The 12,382-nt window shown below is 29.6% G+C and overlaps 1 protein-coding gene across 1 annotated transcript in view; it reads right to left on the bottom strand.

Moving 5' to 3' along the window:
- LOC132750168 (triple functional domain protein-like) overlaps positions 1–12,382 on the bottom strand; it is a 73,068-nt gene that overhangs the window by 12,916 nt on the left and 47,770 nt on the right. Inside the window, exons 16-17 of the mRNA XM_060740112.1 lie at positions 12,105–12,305; positions 8,180–8,292 (exon numbers count right to left, since the gene is read on the bottom strand). Of these exons, the coding sequence (XP_060596095.1) occupies positions 8,180–8,292; positions 12,105–12,305 (314 nt within the window). The remainder of the gene's footprint in view (positions 1–8,179; positions 8,293–12,104; positions 12,306–12,382) is intronic.

Here is a 12,382-nt window from a genome sequence, read left to right on the forward strand (position 1 = left end):
AGATAGAATACACAACCAAAAATCAAAACGTTTTGCACGAGTTAAGAGAGAAATGGCAATTTTAAAATAAGAAAAAAAATTATAAAAGTGGCTGAACCAGGATTCGAACCTACGAGTGTACGTCTATATTCTTCAAGTGAAAGCCCTTAATGACTGTGCTAAGAGGGAGTTTTAATTTAGACCATTTAACAACTGGTTATATACATTCATATCGATTTACAAATAGGTAGTAACGTTTACGGAATTTACCGACTATGGGGTCAAATGCAAGAGTGCCAGGTCAATGTTGTTGGACAATAACTGTAGAGAAATAATAAACAGTAATAACTGTTCAGATATTGTATGCTAAATTGTTTCAGGTACTGTTATATAACTGTACATAAATAGTATACTATATTGCTAGACAATGTTATGACTGTACTTAAATATTGTCCAACAATATTGACCTGGCACTCTTGCATTTGACCCTATAGTCGGTTAATTCTGTAAAATGTTACAATCTGATTGTAAATCGATATGAATGTATATAACTAGTTGAGGTGTATATTAATTGTGTAGTATACAATTGTATGATGTCATAAAGAAAACCGTTGAAAAAGATGTGTTCTAGAGAAAAACTTGCTATTGTACATATTGACAGAAACATCCTGATAAAACAAAAGGAAACATATTCATCAACACTACTTAAATGGTTTCCTATACAAACCAGATGTAGTAAAACAATTTCAAATTAATTCTTGCATAAAAATCTTAAAAAAAGTCTTCATCTTCACAATGTGGTGTTAGTTGGGAATCAAACCAGAGACCTTCAGATTGGTAGGCCGGTATCTATACCAATACACCACAACTCACTGATGTAGTTTAAAAAATTTTTTCCTTTTAAAATTTTGGGGGGCCGGGCCCAATTTTAAATTGCCCTTAATTTTTGGTAAAATTTTTTGAAAAATTGGGTCCCGGGTTTTTTACAAAAAGGTTAAATTGCCCCTTTTAAAATTTTAAAAAATTAAAGAAATTTAATTAGGGGGTCCCTTTTTTTAAAGATTTCCAAATTAATTGAATTTAAGTCAGAAAAGGTTTAATTTTGCCCCAAATTTTTTTAAAAAATAGAATTAATTCCCCTTTTGTTGTACAGGTTTAGGGGGCCCTTTTAAATTGGAAACAAAATTTGCAAATTTTCAAAGCCCAACTTTGTCAAAAAATTAAATTGTGGGAAAAATTAAAAAAGAAATTTAATTTTTAAAGTTTTTTGGGTTTTGTAAAATTTTTTCCCGGGTTTTTTAACTTGTTATTTTAATTGTACAAAAAGGGAAATTATTTTTTCCCCTTTTTAAGAAATGTTAAAATTTTTTGATTGTACTTAAATTTATTTCCCCCTTTTTATTGAACGTGGCACTCTTATTTGTATAGCCCCGGTTTAATTTTTTAAAAAAGTTACCCAATTGATTAAAAATTGGAATAGAAAATTTTTTTCCCATTTTGATTGTAAAAATTTTAAAAATTTTTTTTCCCCCAATTTTGTTTGTCAAAAAAGAAAAAAACCCTTTTGAAAAAAAAGTTTTTGTGTTTAAAAGAAAACTTTATTTTTCCATTTTTTTACAAAAACTTTTTCCCCTTTGTTTTAAAAAAAAAACCTTTTAATTGAAAAACACAAAATTTTTTGGTTTTTAAAAATAAAAAACCCCAAAATGTAAGTAAACAAAAAATTAAATTTTTCCCTTGTTTTAAAAATCAAAAAAATTTTCCCAAATCTTAAATTTGTTTTAGGGGGAAAAAATCAAAAAGCCCTTTTGTTTGGGAAAGCCAAAAATTATACCTTTTAACCCCAAAATCCCCTTGTTTTGTAATTTTTATTTTTAACAAAAAAAATTATTTAGTTTTATTGAAAAAACCAGGTTTTTTCCCTTTTTAAAACCAGGTTAAATTTTTTGGGAAAAAAGTTTATTGTCAGAAAAAGGAATTTTTATTCCATTTGATTGTAAGAAAATAGAAAATTTTTTTTGGGTCCCTTTTGGGTTTTACAGAAACAAAATTTTATATTGCCCCATTTGATTGTAAAAAAAGGGAAAAAAATATTGCCCCAGTTTGATTAAACCAAAAAAACAGAAAATTTAAATATTCCCCATTTGATTTACGAAAAAGAAATTTTTATTGTCCCATTTGATTGTCAGAAACGGGAAAATTATATTTTTCCCAGTTTGATTTTTTACAGAAAAAAAATTTATATTGCCCCATTTAAATTTACGAAACAGAAATAAATATTGTCCATTTGATTGAACCAGAAACAGCAAAATTATATTGCCCCAAATTTTTATTTAAAGAAAAACCCAGCAAATTATTTTTGGGCCCAATTTGTTTGTACGGGAAATAAAATTTATTTTTTCCCTTTGATTTACAGAAAATAGAAAATTATATTGCCAAATTTGATTTTACAGAAACGGGAAATTTTTTGGGTTCCCATTTTTGATTGTACAGAAAAAAAAAATATATGCCATTTGATTTACAGAAAAGAAAATTTTATTTTGTCCCCGGTTTGATTGTACAAAAAAGGAAAATTATTTGTCCCATTTGAATTTACAGAAAGAAATTATATTGTCCCAGTTTTTTGAAAAGGGAAAAAGGGAAATTTTATTGCCCCATTTTTTTTTTGAAACAGAAAAGAAAATTAATTGCCCCATTTTGTTGGTTTGGGAAAAACCAGAAAAGCAAATTTTTTTTTCCCCAAGTTTGTTTTGTCCCAAAAAAAGGGAAATTATATTGCCCCATTTTGTTTGAAAGGGAAAAGCAAATTATATTTTCCCAATTTGTTTTACAGAAAACCAAATTTTTATTTTTCCAAAGGTTTATTTGTACAGAAAAAAATTATTTTCCCCCCATTTTGATTTCCCAGAAAAAAAAAAATTTTAAAAGGGCCCAAAAAGTTTTTGGAAAAAATTTTGGTAAACAGAAACAAAAATTTATTTCCCAGTTTAAATTTAAAACAGAAAATAAAATTATTTGTCCCCCCAAAAATTTTGTTTTGTTAACAAAAAATAGAAAATTTATATTGCCCCAGTTTGTTTGTAAGAAATGGGAAAATTATTTTGCCTTTTGATTTCCGAAAACAAATTTATTTTCCCGTTTGAAAAAATAAATTATTTTGGCCCCAAAGTTTGATTGTAAAAAAATTAGCAAATTATTTTGGGCCCCCATTTGTTTACAAAAAAAGGGAAAATTTATTTGCCCCAATTTTGTTTGTAAAACAAAAATTTTACCCCCAAAACTTAAAATTATGCCAGTTTGTTCGTGAGAATAAAATTTTTTTTTCCCCTTTTTAAAAATTTTGAAAAGGGAAAAAAAAATTCCCCCCAAATTTAAAATTTTTTTGCCCATTTGATTGTACAAAAACGGGAAATTAAAGGGTCCCAGTTTAAATTGAAAGAAACCAAAAATTTTTATTGTCCCAGTTTGTTTTGTACAAAAAAGGGAAAACCTTATATTGCCCATTTGTTTTTACAAAAAACCAAATTATTTTTTCCCAGTTTTGGTTGTACAAAAAAGGGAAAATTAAAATTTGTCCCATTTGATTGAAACAAAAACCCCCCCAAATTATATTCCCATTTAAATTTACGGGAAAAAAAAAAAATTATAGGGTCCCAGTTTGTTGACAGAAAAAAAATTATATTGTCCCATTTAAATTTAACAGAAAAGAAATTTTTATTGTCCCAGTTTTGTTTGGGAAACGGGAAATAGCAAATTTTTTTGGTCCCATTTTGATTGTACAGAAATAGCAAAATTATTTTGGGTTCCATTTTTGATTGTAAAAGAAATGGCAAATTATTTTGGCCCATTTTGATTTAAAAAAGAAAAACAAATTATTTTGGGCCCATTTGATTTACAGAAAAAAAATTATATTTGTCCCATTTTTAAAATTTTTACGAAAAAAAAAATTATTTTCCCAATTTTGATTTCCCAGAAAAAAAAAATTTAAAATTTTGGTCCCATTTTTTGATTGTAAAAACAGCAAAATTTTTTTCAGGCTGATAGGGCTAGAAAGGGGGAGGTTGCCACCCTTTTTTCCCCCTTTCACCATTTTTAAAAATTTAATATCAAAAAAATGGTAGCAGTTTTTTTTTTCACCCAATAAACCCCATAAAAAAAAGTAAAAAATTTAAAAAAACCCCTTTTTTAAAAGAAAGGGGGCATTTTTTTTTCAAAGAAAAAATTTTCAAAAAAACAAATTCCCCCAACCCTGAAACTTTTTTAAAGGGCCCCGGCCATTTTTTTTTTTTACTCGAGATTTTTTCCTTTTAATTAAAAACCCAACAGATCAAAAAAAATAAGACCCTAAAAACTTTGGGGTCCGAAAATATCCTTTTTGAAACAAAAACTTTTCTGTTTTTTTTTCCCTTAAAATTCAAATTAAAAGTTTGCCTTTAATTTTCCCAGTTTAAAATTAAAAAATTTAAAATTTTGGCAATCAAACACAAGCAACCAAAAATTCCCCCTTTTTTTCCCGAACGAAAAAAATTGCTCATTTATTTAATAAAAATTTTTGGGCGAAACAAATTAAAAAATTAAAAAAAAGTTCTCCAAGAAAGTCGTCCCGTTTAAAATATTATGACGTAAAGATCAATTTATGATTTGAAAAAAATAAAATTTTGAAATTTTCAAATTCATTATGTTGGTGCAAAAATTTTCCAAACTAATTTTTTTATTGAAAACAAAAATAAAAAATTACATCTTTAAATTTTATTTAAAAGGTAGAAATTTAAAAGGGTTTAAAAAAAAAAAATATAATTTTGGGGAAAAAGTCCAATTTTAAAATGGGCTATTTTAAACCTTTATGTCAAAAATAAAATTTTCAGGCATTTTTGGGTTTTCGGGCAAAATTGGCCAAAAAGCGTTGCATGAAAAAAAAAAAGAAAATAATACCTTGGGCCCCTTTGATTGTATATAAAAAAAAAAATATACCCTTTCTTGCATTAAACATAAAGAAAAAATCAAAAGGGTTTTTACAGGGTTTTTTACAGCTTTTCAAAACCCGGATGTTGTTTTAAATTTTTTAGATGTTTATACTCTGTTTTTCCCCAAAGTTCCTTTTGCTTTCATTTCGTTTCTTTTAAAAACAATTTTCTGCAAAAAATTGGGTTTCCAGAAAGTTATCTGGGAAAATTTTTTAAAAAACAGCAAATCTCCCTCTGTAACCATAAAACACAAGTTGGTAAAAAAATGTTATAAACCAAAAAATCCTTTTTATTTTTACTATTAAAATTGGGAATTATGAAACAATTCAATGGGGGTTAATGTGAGTGAAAAATTCAAGTGTTTTCCTTTTTAAAATATTAAAGATTAAAATTTCCTAACAAGTTCCCCCAATTTTCCCGTGTAAACTTCCCCATAAGTTGTTTTCCACATTGTCATGTTAGCATCTTCCTTCTCACTTAGTTCTGAAGACAAAACAAGTTTTTTTATGTTTTATGTAAATTATTGTCCCCATGCTGGGAACCCGGGAAGTCCCGTTTAAACTAGAAAAATGCCAAATGTCATGGTGTGAATACCCGCCCTACCAAATTTTTTCCCGAAAACAACAGTTTGGGCATTCAGAGCCCTTTAAAAACAAAACCTTTCCCTTTCAAAAATTTTAGGGTAGTTAAACCAGTGCCCTTTTGGGAAGTTTGTATTTTTCTGTTTTTAAAATGGCAAAGATCAAAACGACCTTTACCTTTTTCCTATTTACCTTTAAAGGAACTGCCACTGCATGACTTGAATACCCCCCGCCCTTTCATGCGCTTTTTCCGGGGGCGTTTTTTTGATAATTATGAAAAATAAATTAAAAATGCTTTAAATGTGAAAATTCAAAACTCCCGTGGACAGGCATTCTTTTAAGGGATTTGAGGGTGATAAGCTTATTCAGGGAAAAGCCCCTGTGGGCCTTGACCTTTGACACATCACCTTTAAAAAAAAAAAGGGGTCATCTTTTTAGTCCCTTTCCCCAAATGTTGAAACCCAAAAAATACTTAAATAAGAAGCGGGGCAAACTTTTTGAACTTTAAAGGCCCCCCGTGACCTTGACCTTTGACCCCGTGATCAAAAAAACAAAAAGGGGTCACCAAAGGTAAAACCAAAAATCCCAAAGCCAAAAAAAGAAGACTGTGGGTCAAAGGATTTTTAGGTTAAATTGGGGTGACAAATTTTTGAAAATTTAAGCCCCCGTGACCTTGGGCCTTTGACTCTTGACCTTTTAAAAAACAATAGGGGTCACTAAATTTAAACATGACCAAACTCAATTCCAAAAATAAGACTGTTTTGGGCAAGGAATCTTTAGGGTTTTTGGGCGGGCAAGCTTTTTTTAGTCAAAAAACTCTGTGGGCCTTGACCTTTTTACCCAGTTTACCTAAAAACCAAAAAAGGGGTTTATCAATAATTTTTTGACTAACCTCCATGCCAAAATAAATTTTTTAAAGAAATTGTTTGGGGGGAAAACCTTTTTAAAGGGGAAATTATTAAGTTTAAAAAATTGGGCGGAAAAAAAAAGGAAAAAAACCCGAAAAAGGGCCGGCAAAGGACGGCCCAAAAAAATTGGGGGCGGCCCCATGGGGGGCAAGCCTGATTCCAAATATTAGCCCCTTAAAATTTTTTTTTTCCGGGGGATAAAAATTGGGGGAAAAAAGGGTTTTTCCTTATATTAAAAATACCTGGTCAAAAAAATGACTTTTAAATAAAAATACAAAAAAATTTAAATGCCTAAAAATTAAAAATAACATGTATTTATTACATTTTTGGATAAAAATTTTTATAAATTAATTACATTTTTAAAAAAAACCAGAAATTTTTCCCCGGGTTCCCCTTTTCCACCTGTTTTTAAAAAACCCTGGAACAGGGCCAAAATTTACCCAGGGCCTTTTTTTATTTGGGAACAAAATTGGAAAAAACCCCTTTTTAAAAAAATTTTTTCCATAATTTAAAAAAGGTTTTTTTTATAAACAAATAATTTTTTTGAAAAAAATTGATTTTAAACCCCCACCGGAAACCCTTTTTGGGCCCCCGGGAAATTTTAAAACCCCGGGTTTTAATTTTCAAACCCCTTGGGAAAAAACAAAAAAGAAAAATTTTCCTTTAAAAAAAAATTCACCCCTAAGGCTTCCTTGGGGTTTTTTTAAAGAAAGATTTTTTAAGGTTTTTACTAACATAAGTTAAAAAAATTAACCCCTTTTTTTCGGGGCCCGTTTTAACCGCCACTTTTTATTTGAAATTTTTTAGACACTTACTGAAAAATGTTTCATTGCCCTTAAAAAACTTTTAAAATTTTTAAATATTTAATTTTTAAAAAATTCCATAAAATTTAAAAAATCTGATTGGGGGTTTTTTTTAATTTTTGACCCACTTTTTTAAATTTTTTGAAAACAAACTTTGTAACACCCATTTTTTTAAAAATTTTTCTGTTATCTAACTTACCTTTTGGGTTTTTTTAAAGGGAAGGGTTTTTAATTTTTTTTGCTTAAAACCCCAATTTAAGGAAAAATCCCCAAAAAACCCCCGGGGTTTTGGGGCCAAATTTTAACCTCCAAGGGGGTTTTTTTTTAAAAACTTTGGGGGAACCCTAAAAAAAGTTTTCAATGGGTTAAATTAAACTTTAAACCCTTTTTACAATGGGGTTTTCCCAAAAGATTTTTTTAATTTTTTCTTTTAAAAAACAATTTAAGGGAAAAATTTTAATACCCCCGGGGCCGGGGCCAAATTTTGACCCCAAAAACTTTTATTTTTAAAAAAAAATTTTGTTAGAAAAAAAAACTGCCCAAAAAGCAAGGTTTTAATGGTAAAATATTTTGCTCTAAAGCCCTTTGGGAAAAAAAATTTTTTTAAGTTTTTAAATTTTAAAATAAAAAAATTAAGGGAAAATTAAACCCCGGGCCGGGGGAATTTTTGAACCCCCGGGTTTTTAATTTTTACAAACTTGGTAAAAAAACAACCTTTGAAGTTTGGTTTCAAACCCCCTAAAAACTTATTTACTTTTAAAGGTTTTTTTTAAAAAAAAAAAGAAAAAATTTTTTAAAATTTTTTTACTAAAATTTTAATTATTGGAAAAATAATTTTTCCCCCCGGGCGGGGCCCCTTTTAAACCCCAAAAGGGTTTTTTTTGAAAAAAACTTTTTTAAGAAAAAAAAAATTTTTTTTAAACCAAATATTTTTAAAAGTGAACTGGTACATGGAACCTGGATTTAAGTCACCAATAACTTGAGAGGTATTTGGTACATAAGGTATACCAGCTTGCCAATACTCAAGACCAACTTCATTTAACTCTATGGTGTAACCCTGAAAAACAAAGTTTAACATACAGTAGGAAGTATAATTTTATAATCTTAATTACCCAAGTTTTCTACAATCAGTCAAAATGTCAAACTTACCTGATGAATTACATATAATCTATTATCTCTATTTTTCCTAATCAAACTCAAATGCGTAGAATTTGGAAATTAATATTTTTCATTTAATATATATGCATGTATATATATATAAACCTGAATGATGATGTCAGTCGACCTATTTCAAATGACACTGCTCTAAGAATACTCACCGAAAATAATGAAATAATGTTATAACAAAATATATATAAAACATGTTGCATAAAAAAACAAGAGCTGTCACAGGAGACAGCGAAGGTCAACTAATAAAATACTAGACACAGTAAGGAAGACAAAACTATGAAAGAAAAATTAATTATGTATAATTAAGTATGTATTAAGTTAAAGTAAAAAAATAACATTTGTTAACATAAATTCCAAGTTCAAGGGGAAATAACTCTGGAAATAGTCAAGCCAGAGTTATGAACCTTGTCACACAACATGTGCGTAATGATAAGAAATATATATTTGAAGTTTGAAGTAGATACCCTAAAAAGTAAAAAACTTATAATATTTCTTAAAGAAAATCCTAAGTTCAAAGAAAGATAAATCTGAAAATATTGCTTCAAGAGTTATAAACCTTGTGACATAAGATGTAATTGATGATAAGGAATATGTATTTTAAGTTTGAGGTAGATACCTTTAACACTAAAGAAGTTATAGTAAAAAATAACATTTTTCAAGTAAAAAAAATCTATGTTTATGGGGAGATAATTCTTGCAATATTGGTGCTAGAGTTATGAACCTTGTCACATAAAATGTGGTTGATGATAAGGAACATAATTATATTTGAAGTATGAAGTTGACCCCTTAAGAAATAAAAAAGTTATAGTGAAAAATATTTTACTGCACCAAAACTTTAATCTGAAATCTGGACGCGGACACGGACGCCAGGGCAAGTAGGACAGCTCTCCATATACTTTGTATAGTCGAGCTAAAAATGATACAAATTCTGGAATTTTTTGTATCAAAGCAGTAAAAGGTCCTTTAATAACATACTGTATTATCTTCAAGAATAAAAAATGTTAAAGTCAGGTAATATTTGAAAGTTGCTAGAATGGAAATTGTATTTCGAATGCAAACATAAATAGATACAAACAACATTTTCTAAAACTTAGTTAAAACCTGGTCACACTAAAATCAAGTAAACATGGCTTCTTAATGAATTCAAGATGTCTAGAAATTATGTAATTAAGTAGATACAACCATTTCCTTAATACTGCCTTATTTATCAATACTGGTCGGAGAGATAACTCCGACGCATAGATAACCCCGACACTTGATAAATACAAGCAATTATCATAGTATTGCAAGCAATCCATAAGTCCCCTACCGGTTAGAACCCCAGCAACATTCTGATGGGCCATTGGCCATTCAATTTTACCAGTGATATTTTCATATTGTCATATTATTACGATGTGGGATTTTAAAGTAAATCCTATAAGGAATGAAGAAGTTGGAGTGAAAAATACCAATTTCTTGAAAAAATCTAAGTTCAAGGGGGACATAATTCTGGAAATAGTCTTGCTAGAGTACTTAACCTTCTCAAAAACGTTGAGTGATAATTAGAAACATATATATGAAGTTTGAAGTAGATACATTAGGAAATAAAGAAGTTATTTAAAAAAGACAACATTTTTTTCATAAAAATTCTTAGTTCAAGGGAGGTAATACTGATAATTTTTGTGCTAGAGTTGTAAACCTTGTCACATATGTTGTGGTTGATGACCAGAATGTTATATTTAAAGTTTGAAGTAAACACCTTAAGAAATAAAGAACTTATAGTGAAAAAGCAGAAAAATTTAAATCAGAAATCTTGAAATTCAGGCTATTTGTTGCCATAGCAACCAGATTTTTCAACATAGGAAGAAAAGAAAAAGATGTGCATAATTTCCAGACTGCCATCTTCCCATATTTGAAGTTTCATAAAAATATTTTCAGTACTTTTTGAGTTATCACTGGGTCCAGTTTATGTGTTAAAATGCCATATTTTCAGACTATTTGTTGGCCATAGCAACCAGAATTTTCAACATAGGAAGAAAAGAAAAAGATGTGCATAATCTCCAGACTGCCATCTTCCCATATTTGAAGTTTCATAAAAATATTTTCAGTACTTTTAGAGTTATCATTGGATCCAGTTTATGTGTTAAATTTGCCATATTTTCAGACTATTTGTTGCCATAGCAACCAGAATTTTCAACATAGGAAGAAAAAAAGAAGACGTGCATAATCTCTATACTGCCATCTATCCATATGTCAAGTTTCATAAAATTATTTTCAGTACTTTTTGCGTTATCGCGGGATCCAGATTTGTGGACGGACGGACTAACAGACTGACAGACAGACAGACAGACAGACGGACGGCGGGTAAACCTAAAGTCCCCTCCGGTTAAACCGTTAGGGGACTAATAATTGTTTTAGCTTTGTTTTTCAACAAATAAGCACATGATCACCTAACAGTATAGGAACAGGACAGAATGTGATGATTTGTTATAATTTGGTAGACTTTTTAATGTTTTTCAAATAACCTAAACTTTTTGTAGGCAAAAACTGCTTCAAAACGTTCTTTTTACTAAATTACAGTAAGGTAGTTAGAAATGTATTGACCACAGGCCACTGACTTGGGAAAGATTTTTGAAAAATTGTTTAAATATTTACAAAAAATAGATAAACCATATAAGATGTAAAAATAAATTATTGATGCTGATTTTCCAGTCATTTTTTACTTAAAAATTTAAGTGTCGACTTTATCTTCTGTTGTGGGGTAAAAAGACCATGTTTTGTATACCTCATTCAAGACCTTAAAGAAGTACCAGATTCCATTTTCATACATAGTTTTTGTAAAGTCTTTGAACTGAACTTTGTTTAGGTGGTTCAATATTTAAAATATACTGGAAGATAATTAAAATATTGCAAAAAATATGTGATTTAGTGTCGGAGTTATCTCTCCAACCAGGAGAGTCTTCATATTTTCAATATCTGCTTTTTGAAATCATAATTTTCAAAATTATGTCATTTAACATTAGCATAATGCATCATTTTATATATATTCAACTGTAGCCATTATGAAAATAAGTACATACAAGGGAATAATTCAAAAATTATTTAAGAAAAGTTTATGGCTCTTTTGCTGTGCACTCCCTCTCACTGTAATATATTTATATTTTAAGTTTCACTGGAATCAGAGTTATTCTGTGGACAAGGAAAATACAGAACATGTTCAGCTTTGACCTCTTAGTGTCACCTTGACCATGGAGGTCCTCACATGTTGCACAGGACCCTTTCAGACTAGATGTGAAGTGTGACAGACAGGCAGACAGACTGGTCTACTTAGCCCATTTCTATATCTCTTTTTTCTTTGAAAAGGCAAGGACAATAACCTCAACCTGTATCTTATGATTATACACTTGTGAGCAAAATATTTTTACAATCTATTGCCTCATCTTGGTCCAAACTCTAGTTCACTACCCCACTATTTTTCTATTTTTAGCAACAGTGACCTTGATTTGAGGAGGTCTAAACACAATTCAACAGTCCACAAAAGCTTGGTATTAAACTTAGTTTTATTACACTATCTCATTCCTAACTCTAGATTTAGGAAACCATATTTCTAATTTCAGTAAAACTGACCTTGGCCTTTGACGAAACTTCTGATAAAACCGCTCAAATGTCTCTAACAAAGTCAAATCTCTCTGGTATATCTAATAACTTCAAACATCTCACCTGTATTTGTCCAGTTGGCATGGTAGCTGGTGGCTGCCACTCAAGATGTACTGATGTTCCTACTTGGGTTTTCACCTCTGGTTTACAGGGAGGATCAGGACGGTCAAGTACGCTTAATGTTGCCTTGGTTACAACACCTCCTATATCACTATTAGCAACACATGTGTATTCTCCACTGTCAGCTATTGTAACTTGAGATATCTGAAATGGCATTAAGTAAACATAGATCTCAAAATTATTTGTCTTACTGGAAAGGAGACATTCTACAATTTTATTGC

The sequence above is a fragment of the Ruditapes philippinarum genome, unplaced genomic scaffold (assembly GCF_026571515.1).
Source record: "Ruditapes philippinarum isolate M1 unplaced genomic scaffold, ASM2657151v2 ctg2502_1_1_1_1, whole genome shotgun sequence".
NCBI classification, from domain to species: Eukaryota; Metazoa; Mollusca; class Bivalvia; order Venerida; family Veneridae; genus Ruditapes; species Ruditapes philippinarum.